At 48.3% G+C, this 19,836-nt stretch overlaps 1 protein-coding gene across 1 annotated transcript; it reads left to right on the top strand.

Annotated features, from left to right (window-relative positions):
- Nucleotides 1–365: 365 nt before the first annotated feature.
- COPG1 (COPI coat complex subunit gamma 1) lies at nt 366–19,819 on the top strand. The gene is made up of 24 exons (XM_032698773.1): nt 366–556; nt 3,492–3,544; nt 4,318–4,398; nt 4,499–4,570; nt 5,384–5,463; nt 6,271–6,346; nt 6,503–6,595; nt 6,922–7,008; nt 7,132–7,289; nt 7,902–8,035; nt 8,813–8,880; nt 9,610–9,798; nt 10,255–10,350; nt 11,730–11,973; nt 12,348–12,423; nt 12,741–12,844; nt 12,995–13,120; nt 13,507–13,575; nt 13,944–14,086; nt 15,181–15,352; nt 16,344–16,441; nt 17,797–17,935; nt 18,863–18,961; nt 19,533–19,819. The coding sequence occupies exons 1-24, from the start codon at nt 520–522 to the stop codon at nt 19,661–19,663; spliced, it is 2,625 nt and encodes an 874-aa protein (XP_032554664.1). The 5' UTR covers nt 366–519; the 3' UTR covers nt 19,664–19,819.
- The last annotated feature ends 17 nt before the right edge of the window (nt 19,820–19,836 follow it).

The raw sequence follows: 19,836 nt of genomic DNA, 5'->3' as shown, positions 1-19,836 counted from the left end.
TGACCCCACGCTCCAGCCCCCTCTGCCCCCAGTGTCCCTTCACCTGCCTAGTGTCCCGCTCCGCCCTTCCCCTGCCCAGTGTCTCCCCAAGAATCCCAGTGGGCCCCTCCCCAGTCCCAGTATTTCCTCTGGTACCAGTGCCCCCTGCCCCAGGCCCAGTCCCCCAGTGCGCCCCCCCTAACCCCACTCCCAGTGCCCCCAGTATTCCCAGCACAACTCCAGAGCCGGGGCGCTCGCCGCCCCCGCCTCTCCGCCAATCACACCGCGTTCTTGCCGCTCGGTCCCGCCTCCTCTCCTGTCAATCAAGCCACAGCGCCCCGCCCCTCCTGCTCTCCGCCGCGAGCCACGTCGGGGGGGCGGGTTGGCGCGTGCGCAGTGCGGCCGCCGCCGTGACAGTGACAGGCTGGCAGGAAGGGGCGGTGCCGGGACCGGGATATCCCGGGATATCGGGATTGGGACCGGGATTGGGACTGCCACTGCCACTGCTACGGGGCGAGAGGGCCGCAGCGAGGCAGCACCATGCTGAAGAAGTTCGACAAGAAGGACGAAGAGTCGGGTGAGGGGAGGCGGGGGGCGCTGTGAGGAGGGAGAGCCCTCCGTGGGTACGGGGTGGGGCTGTGAGGGGGGACCCCTCCTGTGGGTATGGGGGGAACTGTGAGGGGAGAGACCCTCCTGTGGCTACGGAGGGGATCAGTGAGGGGGGACCCCTGCTGTGGGTGCGAGGGGGGCTGTGAGGGGGGACCCCTCCTGTGAGTAGTGGGGGGAGCTGTGCGGGGAGACCCCCAGGAGAGCTTGGCAGCGGGAGCTGGTGCGCACGGAGCGCAGTGGGAAACGCCGTGGAAGCACCATGGGAGCACCATGGGAGCACCATGGGAGCACCATGGGAGCACCATGGGAGCACTCTGCTCTGCTGCCGTCTCCTCCCAGCTGCAGCCAGGGGCTAAACCGGTTGCATTGGCACAACACGCCGAGGTTACCCGGCCACATCACCAGATGCAGGGTCTGAGACTAAATAGTGAGCATATTAGCTCTGTTCACAGTCGCCTAGCTCTCAAACCAGGTGCTAAAGCCAGGCAGAATCCTATTCGTAATTTCTGGCACTTTTTCTGAAACGCGTGTTCTGCTCTTCCAATGCAATCACTGCGACTTTCAGTGGATCAGGAAAAGCTGAGAGCACCAAAGGAACATGAAGTGATAGCTTGACCTTTCGGAACTTTAGGCTGAGTAGTAAGGAAAACTCTGATATTTTCTGTGGTGTGTAATTCAGGTGGAACTGATGCTTCATAAGACAGTGTTTACTTTCATGGCTGTGCCTTGTGATATCTTTATCTTCCTATGAAGCTTTCTGTGCAGACTACTCTGCATAACAAATCAGCCTGTCCTGCAGCAAATTGATTCAGTGTAAATCTTGGTGATGGTTCTGCGTGACTCTGCTTGCTTTTTATTTTAATGTGCATTAAATGCTTTGCCCTTGTTTCCCTTGTTCAAAGCCTCCAGTGATGTCTTGATAAGCAGAGAATTTAATGAGGCAGCTCTTGGAGGGGAATTGCTCTTTACTTTCCTTTTGGGAGATATTCTTTATTTACGTCTGCCACACTCTTCAAGGTACTGACGTTACCTATGGCCAGGGCTGGCAGGAGATGCACTTCCTTGTATTATGGTGATGAGTCTTGTTGGCTTTGTTCATGCCAGGAGCTCACAGAACCCTCCATTATTCTTTCTGCCACTGCTGCTTGTGGCTTCACAGCAGTCTTTCTTTGCTATTGCATTTACTCCTCATCCTGTTGCTTCTGTCTAGAATGAAGATTCTTAGCATTTACTGTGCCTACCTTTCTCCTGTGGACTGTGTCTATGTCCAAAATGTATATCCTGAGTGCTTGATGTTCTCAGTATTAGGTGGAATGCATCATCCCTGAATTTACAGGCCTTGAAATTCTCATTCTCTCCATGTAAAGGCTAACAGGACAGTCTTTGTTGAGATGAGTGTATCCACTTCATTGCTTCTGTGTCTTTGCTTTCCATGGATAGTTTAGCTAGCTTTGGATGGGCTGCTTCTGCTCAGAAATGCCCTTTGACATGTTATTTTGGGCATAAAATTGTTCTGAGATCCTTGCTTCGCCAGTGTCTGTCTCTCTACAAATTAAAACAAATTGCTGCTAGTCGTCCAATATTAGAAGCTTCCTGAACACACAGCCTCTGCCCTCCCTGCATCTTTCTCCTTCTCTCTGGAAGAATACTTTGGCACCAGGTGCTGTGAGGACTGAGACCTCATGTACGATGTATTTCAAGATCCTTAGTGCTGTGAAAGATGAAGAGCCAATGCTGTGGCTGATTGTTCATGGCTGATTTAGGGACTGTAGACTCTGGGAACACTGTGCTGCTTGGCAGGTTTTTTGGAACACATTCACACGCTCATACTGGAACTGGTTCATACTCACACTAGAGGTGGTTTTGCTGTTTTCCCTTGTTTTCTTCTCTCCTCAACCCCACATAAAGACCGTGCTTTGTTCAGCCACCTGCTGCCTTTGCAAACTTCTCCCGAGCCAGAGGAGGGCAGTTTATCAAGCAGGAAGGAGCCTGAGTGAAGATGTGTTTGCTTTTGGGTGTAAGGCTGACTCTAGCCAGGGCTCCTGGCACCAGCCTAGGATGCCTCATGCCTGGGTCAGGTCGGATCTGGCCCTGGGAGATGTTCTCTTTGGCAGATCAGGCTTTGGAACAAGCACTGGCACAGCCATGAAAACGGCTGTGTTTTGTCCCAGGGCCAGGCTGAACATAGGTACTAATTAAAACCTGCTTATCAATAACTGGCAGCTTTTGAAAAGCTGCAGCTCACAAATGCTTGGGAGGCAAGCTAATCGAGGCCATGCAGAATGATAGTGCTTTTCCCTCTGATTATTTTGTCCTTAATTGGCGAGGGTTTTAATTATTTAGTATAATTTATTTTGTTAAGTGGAACAATGAAAGTTACTCTGTGTCCAGTGTATCTAGTCTCCTGTTTTGTTATCTTAATTAGTGATAGAGCCAAAAATACTTTACTGGTGGATTCCTGATTGGTTTATATGGGAGGCATAAAACACTCCTGACTCACCAGTCTGGCAAGCAATACCTCTTTTTGTCTAAGCTTTTGTTTCTAGGCCTGTCTTATTGATGCTCTAACTGTCAGCAAGCTCCCAGCCCAGGGGCTGGAAATAGGTCTTTGGGGATATAGTGGAGCACAGTTATTTTACAGCTAATCAGTCTACCTTGGCTCAAAGTCAGTTACTTCTGGAGGGAATGACAAGTTGAAGAATGTCCTGTCTGCTCTGACTTCCCTGACTGCCATGAAGACATCTAATTAATATTACTTAAAGAGGGAGCTCTGGTTTGCTTGGTGTTCATGAAAAAAAATCAACCCGAAATGCTCAGTCTGTTTTTAAAGTATGAGTGTGGTTAGAAAGTTGCTTCCCCATAGCACCATCCCTGGAGAGATTTTTACTCTCTTTATTTTGCAGGTGGGAGTTCCAACCCATTCCAGCACCTGGAGAAGAGTGCAGTCTTGCAAGAGGTAAATCCTCAGACAATCTCTTTGATGTACCCCCTTCTGGATCAAGTCTCTCCCTCTCTTGAGTAGGTCCCTGGAGAACTTCAGCAAGGAAGTGGGGGTTTGTTATGGTCCTGCTAGCTCTGAAAGAATTGGGCAAGAGTTCTTATTTTGTTATTGGACAGAGGAAGGGAGAAGGCTGAAATAGTCTCTGTAACAAATTAAAGACTGTGAACTATAAATGGTAATAAAAAGAATAAAATTATCTGGGAAAGCTCACCCTAAAACAGGAAGGATGGGAAATCGGCCTTGAACAGCCCAAATGTCTTCTGGATGACAAAGTTAGTGAGTGAGGTGTGAGTGGTTATTGAATAACCTATGAATTCCCTCTGAAAAAACGCCTTTCTGTTCAAGAGCAGGTGAATGTCTCTATCCCCAGACCCTGTTGTTTGAGTGTTCTCTGTTTGCTCAGTGTTGGTACACGACCTCCTGTTTGTCTGTCAGAAGAGTGGTGTTTCAGCTAGCACACAATCCAGACTTGTGTGGGTGAAACTGTCAGGAGGATTTAGCCTTTAAACCTTCATTGCACTTGGATTTGCAATCTTAGACTGCACAACCCGCTGTTTAAAAGGGTTCCATGTTTAACAGGAATTAAGGGGAAACCTGATCCAAAGTCACTGAGGATCTTGCCATACCTCACTCACAGTGTGTTGTTTGTATCAGTGTCCCAGACCAGACAGGACAGTGTTTACTAGGAGGTGTTGGTGGCAACATCCTTGTCTGTGCTTTGTTTCCAGGCTCGAGTGTTTAATGAGACACCCATAAACCCACGAAAATGTGCTCATATCCTCACCAAGATCCTGTATCTCATAAACCAGGTAAGAGAGAGAAAATGTACGGCTATACAGATATGTGCATCAGGCCTAAAGCTGGTTGTGATAGCTGGGATTAACTTCCTTCCTTCCAAACATCTTCTAGGGGGAACACCTTGGTGTCACAGAAGCTACCGAATCCTTCTTTGCTATGACGAAGCTGTTTCAGTCCAATGATGTAAGTCGACTTGTTGTTTTCTGTATTTGCCTGGTGGTACAAGTTGTCCCTTGAGATGTACATTTTTATACACAGCTTTTCCGTCCTGGCTGGAGGTACCTGATCTGAGTGGGAAGAGTAGGGTGAAAGTTTAGAAACAGTGATCAGCTTCCTTGCCCTTCCCAGACCTTGTAGCAGCTTCAACTGAAACATGCTCTGCTCTTGAGACAGAGATTCCTACCTCTGAACTGATGTTTAACTCTTGAGATTGTACTAGGCACAGATAAAACGTGTGATCAGCTGGAATTTTCTGTGCTTTGTGCCCAGCATTAAAAGATCCTGCTTCCTGCTGATAGTCAATGATTGCATGTCCTGGAGGAGGCCAGGAATTAGTGCCTACCCACAGCAGTAGTACTGTCACTGGTTGTCCCCCAAACCACAAGGCATTAAAATCATGAGACCAGTGTAGAAATCCCCAGACTCAGGAATATAAGTCACTTGCTTTCTTGCTTTTGAAGTTACACGGTGCTTTCAGCTAATGGTTTCAAGCTTTTCTCCTTGTTCATGTGAATGACAAGTGGAAAATGAAACTGTAGATCCAGCTAAGTGATATCTCTACGGCTTCACCCTAAGACTGAGGGATTTAGAAGAGGAAGAGGTGTTTTGTTAATCAATATGGGTTTTGTACATCCTTTACACTTGGGGAATGGGGCTCTCTGAAGGTATCAGGTTCGTGTGATCTTCGCAATAAAATTATGCAAGCAGGGAAAACTGAGATCCCTTCCTATCTGGGATCATCTCAGCTGATGTCTTTCTTCCCTCTTTCCCTGTCAGCCAACTCTCCGCAGGATGTGTTACCTGACTATCAAAGAGATGTCTTCAATTGCAGAAGATGTGATCATTGTTACCAGCAGGTCAGTCACTTCACTTCTCTTACTGTTATATTGACATGCCCTCCAGCAATGTCTGTCCAACCTCTTGGAGATGACTGTAGTCCCTAAGCAGAGTGTGCTTATAGGGAATGACCTTGGTGAGGAAAAACTTTTCCTTTATAAAAGATCATTAAAATACAGACATGGGACTCATAGTGATATATGTGAAATGTGCTGTGTCCCCATATCCTATGCCCATGGGTGTTTGGATTGTCTCTTTTGATTACATGATACGGCAGCACTGCTGTTTTTCCCCTTTTTGCAAAAGGCTGTTTCATTAACTCCTGTCTGAATGCCTTGAAGCTTTTTGAAGAATTCTGGCATAAATCCCAAGGCTTTCAACAGGTAGACAAGGATTTACTGCTCCTGTAGCAGCACAGAGTGCAACTTCACCAGGGAACAAAATACCTTCTGTGATTCATTCTTGCATTGCTGATCATTCCACTGAAATGCCCTGTGGGGAATCAGGAACCTGAGGGTACATCGATTGTCTCACTCTGACCAGGACCCTGGGGAAAGGGCAGGAATGAGCAGAAGGCAAATGCCTCGGGGGGGGGGATATGTGTGTGTGTGCTCCAGCCTCACTTGGTGAACAGGAGCCTGTGCAGCTGCTGATGGGCTTGGAACTGGGTACTGATCTCCTCCTGCCTGCCCACTCTGGTGGGACTTGCCCAAGGCCTGCAGTTGCCTGCTTGGCATTCAGCTATGATGCTGGCTGCCTGCTGCTCTGTGTGCACCTGAGAGCTGCTGGCTCAGGAGTGCAGTATTGAGAGCTTCCTGTTTTCCCAGCTTAACCAAAGACATGACTGGGAAGGATGACAATTACCGAGGCCCCGCTGTGAGAGCGCTCTGTCAGATCACTGATGTAAGTGCTGCTTTTCCCTTGGGGCAGCCCTAGGCCCTTCACCTTTTCCTACTTCACCCCATCCCACCTTCCACTCTGCTCTTCATGCCTTTGCATCTCCCCTTTCACACTCCTAACAGCTTTTCCATATCAGCTCTTGTTTCTCTCTCCCTGCAGAGTACCATGTTGCAGGCCATTGAGCGCTACATGAAGCAGGCAATTGTTGACAAAGTGCCAAGTGTATCCAGCTCCGCTCTGGTGTCTTCCTTGGTAGGTACTCCCTGCAGCACAGGCCTGAGGCTCTGTCAAGCTGGGAAGTCATCTGTGGTGGGACCGGACACCTTGAGAGTTTCAGGGTTTCCTGTTTGCTATTCCTGTCTTTGTGAACTGAGGGAATGGTGCTGACTTTGAGAGAGATCGTGGACCTCTTGAGGCCTCGGCCATCATGTCCAGGTCTCTGCGTGCTGATGCCTTGCTCTTCTAAAAGTTGCTGCTGCCAGCACTCTCATGGGGAAGGCTCATTGTTTCTTAATATGAGCTGCAATTCCCAAAGCTTCCTTATCTCATGGGTTGTCCATGGCTTCATCTCCCTCCAGCACTTGCTGAAGACCAGTTACGATGTGGTAAAACGCTGGGTGAATGAGGCTCAGGAGGCAGCTTCCAGTGACAATATCATGGTGCAGGTAGGAAACGCAGGGAATAGCCAGCAGCAGCTGGGAGTGGAGCAAGCTGCTAGAGCTCAGCCAGCCACCTCTGGGCAACAGAGGGGACAGAAAGGGTTTGTTATGTTCTCTTTCCCTGCACAGTACCACGCTCTGGGCTTGCTCTACCACGTGCGGAAGAACGACCGCCTGGCAGTCAACAAGATGCTCAGCAAGTTCACACGCCACGGCCTCAAGTCCCCGTTTGCCTACTGCTTGATGATCCGAATAGCCACAAAGCTGCTGGAGGAGGAGGCTGGCAGGTGGGGGTGCTCCTTTGCCCTGCTGGAAGAATTTCCTCAGGTCTTGCTTCCATCTCCTCTTGCAGGCTCCCTTGCCATTTCATTATTTCTGTCTTTGAAGAGCAGCATGCAGGTTCTACCCTCTTACTGTTGGGTCAAAAAGCAGAGAAAATACAGGATGCTTTCACTGCTTTGAGATGGCTTCTGTGAGTCTTGTCTGTGTGCTAGCACATTGAACGCCTTCTTGTTTTTCTGGACTGTTTTGCTCAGCTGTTCTTTATGGAGACGTTCTTTAATTTTCTCTTCTGTAATTACTTGTTGACCATGTATCCAGTGTGGCTTCCTGGATAAGAGTTGTGGTGTGTAGAGTCAGTTCTCAGTGTGTGAAGGTTAAGGGAGATTCCCTTTAGTGAGGTAGAGGGTGTCTTCTCAGAAGGCAGCCTGACTTTCAAGCTAGCTGAAAGTACAGTGTAATGACCACTGCAAAATCTGAGGACAGAGTGGGTTTGTGGCTGCTTTTACCTTTCTACCTTTCTACAGGTTATGGTAACTGCCCATTTCTGCTGCTGAATTCTTCATTTCTGTTAGTACCTTTGCTCTAATTCATTCTTGTGGGTTTTTTTTATCCCTTAGCCGCGATAGCCCCCTGTTTGATTTCATCGAGAGCTGCCTAAGGAACAAGCATGAGATGGTGGTGTATGAAGCTGCATCTGCCATTGTTAACCTGCCCAACTGCACTGCCAAGGAGCTAGCTCCAGCTGTCTCAGGTAAGTGTGGTGCTCCTGGCCATGGAATTATGGGCCTGCGGTAACCTACAGGGGACACCTGCTGATTGCCCCAAGAAACAAGGACCTTGTGTAGTTTCAGGCTTGTAATGCTGCTGTACCCTTTGTTGCTTTATGCTGCTGCTGAGAGCCTGTGATGTCTGTGAATAGCTCTGCTCCTATATAAAGGTATTTGCTGGTGTGTTCAAGTGTAGGTTACTAGAGGGGTCTCTTTTTTTTTTTCTGTGAAACAGGGCTGAATTATAACTGATAAATGTCCCTGCTTTAGGCTGAGTGTAACTGTGCAAGAAGCCAAGGTGTTGGGGTCCTGCCTTATCAGCTCAGTCCATCCAAAGGTTCTCCTGAGCTGAGACTCTTGGCAGGGAGGTTCTGTGTCACCTCTCTGCACAGGGAGGGTGCCCTTCATGGGCCAGCCCTGGGAAAGGAGCAGGGTTTGCATGAAATGGAGAACAGCAGTTCAAATTGACTTAATAGGAAAGATGACAAAGTGATGAAATTGGCTTTCATGAGGAGTGAAGGACAGCAGCACCGTGGAAAAAGAAGGAGGTGGGTGAGAGCTAGTTGCCAGCAGGGATGTGTGGCAAAGGGGACAACAAGAAGGGAGGAAGGTGGTAAATTCACAGTTGCTTCTTAAGCATGCTTCTAGTTACCTTGTGCTTGCAGTTGTCTCTTTTCACTGAAGCTCTTCTCTAGGTATGAAATGCTTCTCAATAACAGAGTGCCTAAATGTCTGCCTTTGTTGTTTTTCCCACCTTGCAGTTCTGCAGCTGTTCTGCAGCTCCCCAAAGGCAGCACTGAGATATGCAGCCGTCCGTACCCTCAACAAGGTAGGAGCCAGTCCCTTGGGAGCTCCCACAGTGCCTTGTGTAGGGAGGTGCAGACTTCAGAAGAAGAAGGGACCAGATTATGTGATGATTTTGTGTGAATAACCTCTACTCTGTGGCTACAGCCTTACATTTCATTGCTTTCTGAGTGGAATAAAACCTCAAAGAACACTCTACAGAAGGAAGAAAAAAACCAAACCAATAATTTTCACAGGTCTCTTAGAGTGTCATTGCTCTTGGTGTTACTGCTTTCACTTCTGAACTTCCCATGGTGAAGAAGCTCCTTGTAAAACAGGGATCAAACCTTGATGCTGCTTCTTGCCTGCTCCATGGCAGTCTTTGCTTTTCCCTTCACCTTACAAAGAAAAAGAGAATGTCAGTGTCTGGTAGCTGCCATGCTTCCACCCACAGAGGTGTTTTGCCCAGCTAGTCTGGCTGAATTTTTGTTGGGAGTTCATAGCTTTCTTTTCTTTCTATATAGAGGAGAATGAGAGAGTTAAAAATAGTAAAAGATTGTTTATTTTACTACTGCTTCTCTTCTGGCAATGGGTGCAATTCTGCAGGAAATGAGAGCTTGTTACCTTAACTCCAGATAAGCTGTTTGTCTGAGATGCCCCTCGTGTACAGTCTATACCATTTATTTCTATAGGAAGGGAGTGAGTTTTGGTGGGTTTTGCCAGCTGGGCCTTTTGCATCTATTTAGTGATTTTCATTCTTCCTCCTCTGCTGTAGGTGGCCATGAAGCACCCATCTGCTGTGACTGCCTGTAATCTGGACCTGGAGAACCTTGTGACAGACTCCAACCGCAGCATCGCCACCTTGGCCATCACCACGCTACTGAAAACCGGCAGTGAGAGCAGCATTGACCGGCTCATGAAACAGATCTCCTCTTTCATGTCAGAAATTTCAGATGAGTTCAAGGTAAGGAAGTGGAGGAGGAGGGACACCAGGCTCCGGAAGAAACGCTATGGTCTTTGCCCATGTTTGTGTGTGCGCTCTGAAACTTGCATGGAACTGCTTCCAGCAGCTGGACCATGGAATACTTGCAGGGAAGAGAAATAATTTGAAGCTATATGCCTTAGTTGTACAGCACTTAGCTCTAAAGTCACATGCTCTCTTCTGGGGAGATGCCTTTTGAGAATCTAATCTCTTCCTTCTTTCCAGTGGGTGTGGGGTTTCTTTGGGGGCTAACCTGTGCATAAAGATCAATCTCTTCCGGTTCCTAGGACTGTACCTCCTGGAACTGCATGTGTTGGATCAGTAAAGACAAAATCGTGGTTTCCAGGCCAGGGACCAGCACAAAGTTGACACAATTCAGATAGTTTTTCCTGCCTGGTGAAACAGAATTGTTTTTTACTCCCCACCCTCTTCCCCCAGGTGGTGGTGGTGCAGGCCATCAACGCGCTGTGCCAGAAGTACCCTCGCAAACACGCCGTCCTCATGAACTTTCTCTTCACTATGCTTCGGGAAGAGGTAAGTTTGCAGGACAACCATGTGTTCCTTGTTTGTGTGCGTGAACCGTGGCCCTTGTGCAAGTCAAGCTTTTGCTGATAATGCTGTGCAGTAAGAGCCTCTCTCTAAGAGGTTTGCAGCCTAACTGCAGATATGCCCAGCTGTGCACAACAGTTACAAGCATATTGACAGGCATATTTTTAGTGTGGTTTTCATTCTTTGATTTTTTTTTTCTGGGGGTTTATTAACTCTCAAAGCAAATGCAGGCAACAGCAGATCTGTTGGCAGTCCATGTGTGTTTCACATTTGAACCAGCTTTCTTTTATACTTTGACAGCAAATTCCAAGAAGTTTTGTCTTGTACACAAAGATTCAGTAACAACCTATTTATTGATGACACGGGACCACTTTTGTTCTGGTATCTGTGCTGTGGCAGTGAAGGGATCACGAGTACCTATAACCATTCTCTGCATTCAGTCAGACATAAATTGCAGAAAGACAGCTTTACAGAGGTTTGCTGAGGCCGTTTCTAAATGAGCAAACATGCCTGCAACACAGCTGGCACCGCTGCTTGCTCTGACATCACTTTCTGCCTATTACAGCCTCTCTATTGGGAACAAACCAGAGCATCTCATTTTGCTCCTGTGAAAAATGGACCATTCTCCTTTCCCAGATTTCCTGTGGGTGGATGGTATCGTTTTGAATGTGGTTTTGTACTTCAAACCATTCTGTTTTAAAGCTTTTTTTAATCCAAAGTAGCTCCGGAAAGATCCAAATGGCCGGCACTGTGCATGTAATTGGCAAAAGATGGCGTGTGGTTTAATCCCCTGGTGTGTATTGAGGACACCAGTAAATAATGTCTGAAGATAACCAAGCATTACTGGCATGTCAGGTTATGGGCTGTACCTGGGGAGGTATTGATTGTCTGTCATCCCACACTAATGGGGCTATGTGCTGCATCCTGCTGTGGCAGATATGATCCTTCATATATTTCTCTTGTGATTCATCCTCAGATGTCTGGTGCTAAAGGGGAGAGGGTTGGGTTTTTTCTCCTCCCATATGGCTGTTTTTAAGCACTAATTCTAGCATCAGAGGATTTTGAAGGAGATATAAACTCTTCAGGCAGATGGATTCTTTTGCCCTCTTTAGGGCTTGGGGTTTTTTTCTCTTCACTGCAGCCATTCTGAAGGGCTGTGGCAAGAGAGCCTGAATGTTAGCTGGCCCTCTGGGTGTAAAGAGGGTCAGAAGTGGGGGCAACATTACCGCCCTTCTCCTTTAAAACACAAATTAAAAGAACTGAGCGTGAGTGACCTTTTCAAAGGAAGTTTTTTCCTGTCTAGCTAGCTCAGTCTCTAAAATACTTTGAGATTTCCAGCTGAGCAGTTCCCTTTTGCTCCTTAGGGTGGCTTTGAATACAAGAGGGCCATCGTGGACTGCATCATCAGCATCATTGAGGAGAACTCGGAGAGCAAAGAGACAGGCCTGTCTCACCTCTGTGAATTCATCGAGGACTGCGAGTTCACTGTGCTGGCCACACGAATCCTCCACCTCTTGGGGCAGGAAGGGCCCAAAACCAACAACCCCTCCAAATACATTCGTTTCATCTACAACAGGGTTGTTCTGGAGCATGAAGAAGTCCGGGCAGGTAAGGGACAGACCTGCAAAACTGTCTGCCTTATGACAGATCTTCAAGGAACTATAGTGTAGGAACACCTCTGCTTTTGAGGGTTAAGGTTTGCTCTAGGCCCAAGCAGATCTTTTTACACAGCAAAAATCCTGCACTTGTACTGATGGAAGAGGTGGCCTGCAGCTGAGAAATGGGAAGGGATATGCACTGGCTCTGAAACTAGACAGAGTTTTGCAGGCACTCTGCTGTAATACCTCTGCCTCTTTCTATTCACAGTAATGCTTTACTAATGTAGCATCTCTGATATGGCATTTGATCAAGGCCAAGAAATGGAGGAAACTTCATCTGATTTTTTTGCTTTCTAATTCTGTTTCCATGACTTGTGCTTACAGGTGCTGTAAGTGCCCTGGCCAAGTTTGGAGCCCAGAACGAGGAGATGTTACCCAGTATCCTGGTTTTACTGAAAAGGTCAGTTGTACCTCAGAGTTTCTCAACATCCTAGGTGAAAAACACTGTTTGCATGAGGTCTTGTTAGCATCCTCATGCATGGCTGTGGATCTGAGAAGGTACAGTCTGTTCCTGGGATCCTGTGATGGGATCACCACTGCATTCAGCACCACATAGTGGACAGAAGCCACGTGTGGCAGATTATTGCTTTTCTAATACAATTACTAGTAGATTGCTGGTTCCCTCCTGTGGCATGTTCTTTCTGGCCCTGTGAAGTGGCTTAGTCACCTGGATTTATTCACATGGACTCTGAAGAAATTTTTCCACTTTCCTCTCAGGTGTGTGATGGATGACGACAACGAAGTGAGAGACAGAGCCACCTTCTACCTGAACGTTCTGGAGCAGAAGCAGAAAGCCCTCAATGCTGGTTACATCCTGAATGGTACTGCAGGAAGGCCTAAAAACAGTCTAAAGGCCTAAAAAGCCTTTAGGCCTTTAGGAAGGCCCTAAAAAAAGTCTGCACCTCTTTCCTGGTTTAACAAGAGTTAAATGCATTATTGTGGTTTCACTGCCCTGTCCCTTCTATCCGCAGGTTTGACGGTTTCCATCCCTGGCCTGGAGAGGGCTCTGCATCAGTACACCCTGGAGCCCTCTGAGAAGCCCTTTGACTTGAAATCTGTTCCTTTGGCAACAGCTCCTATCATCGAGCAAAGAGCAGGTGAGGAACAGTCCACTGGATGCTAGTGATTCCCTGCATTGAGCTTGCTGGGGATTGCTGAGCTCCATCCTATTTGAATTTTGTGGGATTACATCTTCTGTAAAGACTAAGACCAGCAAATCTGGCTGCTCCCACATTAGTGTTTCAGTTTAGTCCAGCTGCTAATAATAGTAGTAGCTGGCAATACTCACTGTAGCTGCTGCAGTTCTAAAGGTGTTTAGGAAACCAAATACAGGGGTCTAGTCTATATCAAAATGAGAAATGAGCTCCCTTCCTTTCCTCAGTCAAATCGTTCTCCAGACATTGATCTGTTTTTAGTTACTTCTTACTCTTCACCTTCAAATTTTTTGGGTTTGTTTTTGTATGTTTGGTTCTTTCTTTTGCAGAAAATGCCCCTGTTGCTGTAGTGAAACAGCCAGAGAAGGTGGCAGCAACACGGCAAGAAATATTCCAAGGTAAACTGATGCAAGGCTTCTTCTGTGTCTGTGTGTGAGAACTCTGCAGCCACCTCTTGCTGAGCCTGCCATAGCCCCTCTGGCTTTCTCTCATCTTCTTGCAGGGAGTGACACAGGCTCCCATCTTAAGATCAGCTGTTCACTCCTGAGGGGTGGGGGTGCCTGCAGTCCTGTTAATTCTACCTTGCAGTAGATGTGGGCAAAGTATGACTCTGCCTTTAATTTTAGAAGTCCCTAGGGAATGTTTATGGGTATTTGATGGATAGTTCCTTGCTGTAGCAGCTTCTGGCAGATGAAACAAGGGGTTTGAATCTGCTAACACCTTCCTGTGGGTTGAGGAAGGCAATGGTTTGTGTCCTGTATTTCAGAGCAACTGGGGGCCATCCCAGAGTTTCGGGGACTGGGCCCACTCTTCAAGTCTTCCCCAGAGCCTGTCGCCCTGACAGAGCTGGAGACAGAGTATGTGGTTCGTTGCACCAAGCACACATTTGTCAACCACATGGTATTCCAGGTGGGTAGCTATGGGGTGTGGTACTGAAAATTATTGGAAAAGAAGCTCCTAACTGGCTAAAAGCTCCACTGGGAAGATATATCTCAGGGATATCTTTGTTCAAAGCAGGACACTGCAATGACGAGTCCTTAGTTTCTTATCCATGGCAGCAGAGCCCCAGAGAAAAAGTAATAATTTGAGGGGGGAGGTGGCTGAACAATGCTTACAGGTACAATCAAAACAAATCCAACAAGCACTAGATGGGGCTGTTCTCACTGAGCAGTTGGCAAGGGGAGCTGTGTTCTTCCCTCAGAGTCCCCAAGCACGTGATTTGGGCATCAAAGAGCAAAGCTTGCTACATCTGAGGAGCTGAAAAGGGTACCCAAGAAAGGGACACGGGGCGGGGGGGCAGAGCTCTTCATCCTCTGCTTTTTGTTTTAGCCTGTGTAGCACACGTGCTGTTTTCTGTACATCTTGGCCTTGGCTGTACATGTGAGGTGTTAGGATTGATGTGTCAGCATCTTTTCCTGGGCCTCAGGGAGTCTGTGAACGGCCGTGTTTTGTCCTTTGCCAGCTCCTTCCTCAAAAGCTCAAAACTGCTTACACAGCCCTCACAGGAGTTGATCTTTGTTTCTGTTGTCCATCCACCAGATGCAATTGTATGAGGTTAAAAGACATGGCACTGCAGCTGGAACAAAGACTAATCAGAAAGTTCAGACTTGCTGAAAACATGAAGCTTGCTGAAACTTGCTCAAGCTGTCCCTAATTTGAGCCATGCAAAGGATCATCTTCCCACCTGCTGTGGGGCACTGTGTCCACACATCATGGGGTGGGATGATGTAGGCAACACAGTACTTGCATTTCCATAGAGCAAAGAGTTAACCCAGGAATGACCACCCAGGGCATTGAAGGAAAAAGGACTCCCCTTCAGGGTTTTGGTTTCTCCTGTAAATTGCTCTGTGATTGCCCAGCTGATAGCAAGGAGCACGGTGGAAACACAAAGAGCTGGGGGTTCACCAGGTGACACCACGCTCCCACTCCGCCTAAGCTGAGCCTGCTATCAGATGAGTAGTGAACAGCTTCAAGCTGTTGCTGCCTTCCTCTTCCCTGTTTAGTTTGACTGCACAAACACCCTGAACGATCAGATCCTGGAGAATGTCACAGTGCAGATGGAGCCAACAGAGGGGTATGAGGTCATTGGCTATGTACCTGCCAAAACCCTGGTGTACAACCAGCCAGGAACCTGCTACACGCTGGTGGCACTGTCTGAAGAGGATCCGACAGCAGGTAAACAGTTTGCACTCTGTTTTTTCCTGTATTGTTCATCCCCACACATTCTACCGTGCATCCTAGCCGGATATTTATAGCCTGTGTGTGGGTGCAGCCCTGAGTGATGCTGAGCATGACTTGTCTTTGCTGTTTGGGGGCTGTCAGGCCTCCCTTCTCCTCTCCTGGTTCCCTTGCACTGTAGCACTGTCGAGTCAGGCTATGAGAGCTGGCAGATGAGCATTCAGCTCTCTGCTGAGTTGTCTCCCATGCACTCTGGCATGTTTTTTGGTCTGTCTTTATGTTTGATGAGGGGAGGCTGGTACTTATAAAGTGCTCTGAGTCCCCAGATGCTCTGAGGAGCAAAGGGGTATTTCAGACAAACCACTAGAATTTCAGGGATGCCTGTTTGAACTGAACATCCCCCCATTTGCCACTGTCTGGAACATGAACCAGGCCTTACCTGTGCTTTGGTCTCCCTGCTTTGTGCTCTGGCACTGCTCACCCGTGTGTGTTGCTGCTGTTCACTCAGCAGTACCCAGTTCCTAGGAATGAGTCATCGCTTCCTCTCCCATCCCAGCTGAGTGGTATTAATCAGCTGCAGCATTGCAGTGCAAGGTGGTTTCATTTCAGAGGCGCATGAACCCATCCCTAGATGCGGATCCTGCCTCTTCACAATATGCTGGTGGGACATGTTTAGTTAGTATTCCCAAAACAACATGAGGTTCATCACTAATAGCACTTGATCTGGGGATTATCATCTCATAGAACCATCATGAGCCTGTCCTTATCACTGTGTGCTAGCCTTAATATACAAATAAATACGTTGTGCATGAGAGACAGAAACTGTTGGAGAGCCCTTTCTAGGTCACTGGCTAAGCCTGTGCTGCTGACAGTGACAGGGAGAACCTGGCTGCCCCAAACTTCCCAGCCCCTTCTGCAGAGTTATGGGGATGTGGTTTTGTCTTTGCCACCTACAACTGTGGTTTTGCCTTTGTCTCCCTGCCTCCAGTGGCCTGTACCTTCAGCTGCATGATGAAGTTCACTGTCAAGGACTGTGACCCAAACACGGGGGAGACAGACGACGAGGGTTACGAGGATGAGTATGTGGTAAGGAGCTGGGCATGTACCTGGTCATGGAAACTGCTGTCGTTTTGAGGGGGTTTATGATCTGAACTTGGATCCCTGCAAGCAATGATGTGACCACTGATGTGGGCAGCATCACATGAGGAGAGAGTTCTTGCTGTCGCTGGTATCTGTCCAAGGATGCAGATGGGGGTTTGCAGAGCTTGCCTTGTCTCATTTGGAGTATTCTCCTACTGCTCTCCAGATGGACATCTGACTGTGCAGGATATGTAGTTTTGGGGGGCCACAGTGCATCCCCCAGGTTTGGCTGGCTGTGCCCTCTGGACTGCAGCAATGGCACACTCAGGGTCGTGGAGACAGAGGGCTGTTGGGCATCTTTTGTTCTCCATGAATTGCTCCCATGGTGGCACAGTTAATTGTCTAGAGGCTTGCCTGGTACAGGAAAGTTGCCATCCTTGTTCTTGTTCTGGGGAACCTGGGGCTTTCCCTCCCCAGCAGTGAGATTGCTGAAAGCACCAATGCTGCAGAAGCATCTCTCTTCCTCAAAGAGGAAGGGATGTTGTACACAGCCTCAGCTTGCCCTGTTAGCTCCAGAGGCTGTTTTCTATGCATTGCCTGTCACTGCTGTGAATCTGATTAGAGGCACTGCTGTGCAGTGAGTCAGTGTCTTCCCAGCAGGAGTGGGGAGGGTTTTTCTCAATGGAATGTGCAAGGTTAACCCCTCTCTCAGCTTCCCACCACTCACCAAGTCACCAAGTGATATTTAAACAAACTCTTCCATGTGTTTCAACTGGAATCGGGAGGAGATTCTTTCCTGCAGCGATTGCTGAAATGAATGCAGGCTGGTGTGCAGCCAGCTCTGGCACTGCCTGCCCTTCAATTTGCACTCTGGAGGGACAAGCCCAGTTCTGCCTTGCACAGGTGTAGTCACAGCAGCAGCTCAGCTACCCCAGTGCCAGTGTTAGGTGATAGCACGTCTGACAGTGTCTCACTCTACCAACCTACAAAATGATAAGCCAGAAAAGCAAAACACAAGCTTATGTGCATTTCAGGGGAAAATGCTGCATCTGTGTGAGCACAAGCAGCTATTTCTAAGCTTTTGGGTTTCCTTCTGTTTTGGCTGTTTGTCCAGTGCCTTGATCTCTGTCAGGCCAAGGGCTGTGCTCAGAGGGTTTGTAAGCCCTGGAAAGAGCATCACCAGGGCCTTTCTCAGGCCTAGCAGTTGCTCAAACAAGCGGTGTTTGCTCAAGCAAACCAGAAGTGGAAGTGGAGGCAGTCTCCTGCCTTCACCTGATCTCAGGGAATCCAGTCTAAGGTTCACTCTGCGGAGAACAGGGTCAAGAACAACCATGTTTCACTTGAACCTCTTCTACCACCAGCTTGAAGACCTGGAGGTAACAGTGGCTGATCACATCCAGCGAGTTCTGAAGCCAAACTTTGGAGCAGCCTGGGATGAAGTGGGTGACGAGTTTGAAAAGGAAGAGACCTTTACTTTATCTGCTATTAAAACTCTTGAAGGTAAGGAAGGGGGTGTCTGAGCACAGCAGAGCTCATACTGTTCCCTCCAGCAGCAGAGTCTGGAGGCCCAATTTGGCTCACTTTAGAGCTCTCACAGAAAGGCTAATGGGGCAAAACCCTTCATAAGCTTTTCACCAGAGCTGTTTAATGTGGAGCTACAGTTACTGTGATAACAAATTAGCTCAGGTTTCAAAAAACCAAATGGGTGTTCTGGGCCCAGTGGAAACCAGGATTGTGGGAGGCAAGAGAATATCTTGGTTTTCACACTTTACCCTCCCAAGCAGACAGACCATAGTTCAGCTGTGGGCTCCCACCGTTCTTGAGGTCAGTAAGAAAAAATGCAAAAAGTAGAAGATGAGGTTGGTGGGCAGGCTGGTGGTGTAAGCCCTCTTGTCTTTCATCATGTATTAAAGAGTCCTATTTTTACTGAGAAGCCTGTGAAAACTCAGTGCTTTTGATGCCTTAGCAGGGTGTCCTTGTCCTGTAACCATCTCTGTACTCCCTTGCACAGCCCCTTGGGGTTTGAAATACCCTCCCTGAGGCCTTTTCACATTCCTCCTGAAGACCTGTGACTTCTGCAAGATATTTCCTTCCTTCTGCATCTCTCTCCAGAGAGGTGAACAGGCTGTCAGAGCCGTGCAGTAAGTGCAGCCAGCTGCACTCTCCTACTGCCCTTGTTTGACTCATTCACCCTCTTCTTTCTGTTGCACCTTTGCTACATCACAGAAGTCTCTCATGGCAGTCGGTTTTTTGTGTGTTGCCTTTGCCTCCCTGGTGGCCTCTAAAACTACCCTTCTGAACAATGCTGTGTGTCCCTCAAGACAATGAACATGAACCCTAACAAGTTGGAAAGGCTTGAGTCACCTTTAGGTGCCCCTGTTAAGATACCTGTGACATGGAACCCCTTTTATTTATTTTTTCTAACAGAGGCAGTTAGCAATATCGTGAAGTTCCTGGGAATGCAGCCCTGTGAGCGGTCGGATAAAGTGCCAGATAACAAGAACTCTCACACACTGTACCTGGCAGGTGAGCTGTGGAGTGAGGTCTCTGCATGAGAAGCAGCTCTTTGGGAGGTCACACAGAGCTGCCTGTTGAAAATCGGGGCAGGAGTTTCTAATGGAACCCACTGCATTTGAAGTTGGATTTGGAGGCTTCTGCCTGCCGTGGTTTCTGTCTCTGCAGTGTAGAGTAGCTGGTGTTGGGATCAGGGAGGGTGTTGTGGTGGGGGGATGTCGGATCAGCCCCAGGCTGAGCTGGGTGGAATTTACTGTCTTAGTGATCTGTGGCATCCTGGTTTGGAACTAGTCTGGGGCAGGAAATAGAGCAGCCTTGCCCAGCAAAACAGATCAGTAGTGGAGCTCTTGGATGAGTGTCTGGATCTCACCTGAAGTTTATTTTACACTTTGCTTTCATGGGTTTTACAGTAGCAGGAGTCCCAGATATATTATAATGAATGGGAATAATGCTGCTGGAGGGTCTCTCCTGGCCCAGTGCTGGGATTTGACAGGCAACCTGTGGGAAACCTGCCCGTGCCAAGCAGTAGTGTTCATTTTTATCCTGCAGCGCGCTCACCCCTTCCTTCCCCTCTCCTTTCCAGGTGTGTTCCGGGGTGGCCATGACCTCCTGGTGCGGTCTCGTCTGGTCCTGACCGACACGGTGACGATGCAGGTCACGGCCCGCAGCGGGGAGGAGCTGCCCGTGGATGTGATCATGGCCTCCGTCGGATAAACCCCCCTCTCTAGGACTGCCCTGACTCCGAGCCCCCGCGGGCAACGCTTCTTTCTCTGGCAGCAGAATAGGAATCGCGGTCACTAGAGCAGCTTTTGTGTTCTCTGCAGTACAGCTGTACTTGGGTCTCTGTCTATAAAACCACCATGTTTTTAAGCTCTGCCTACGCCGCG

This window comes from Chiroxiphia lanceolata, chromosome 11 (assembly GCF_009829145.1).
Source record: "Chiroxiphia lanceolata isolate bChiLan1 chromosome 11, bChiLan1.pri, whole genome shotgun sequence".
Classification (NCBI taxonomy): Eukaryota; Metazoa; Chordata; class Aves; order Passeriformes; family Pipridae; genus Chiroxiphia; species Chiroxiphia lanceolata.
This window is presented reverse-complemented; position numbering and strand designations above follow the sequence as displayed.

Bases quoted from the DNA above. Each gene is read 5' to 3' on its own strand.
- COPG1 (XM_032698773.1), top strand. From the start codon at position 520: ATGCTGAAGAAGTTCGACAAGAAGGACGAAGAGTCGG. The intron at 557-3,491 runs GTGAGGGGAGGC...TTTATTTTGCAG, and splicing joins CAAGAAGGACGAAGAGTCGG to GTGGGAGTTCCAACCCATTC. The intron at 12,424-12,740 runs GTCAGTTGTACC...CTTTCCTCTCAG, and splicing joins ATCCTGGTTTTACTGAAAAG to GTGTGTGATGGATGACGACA.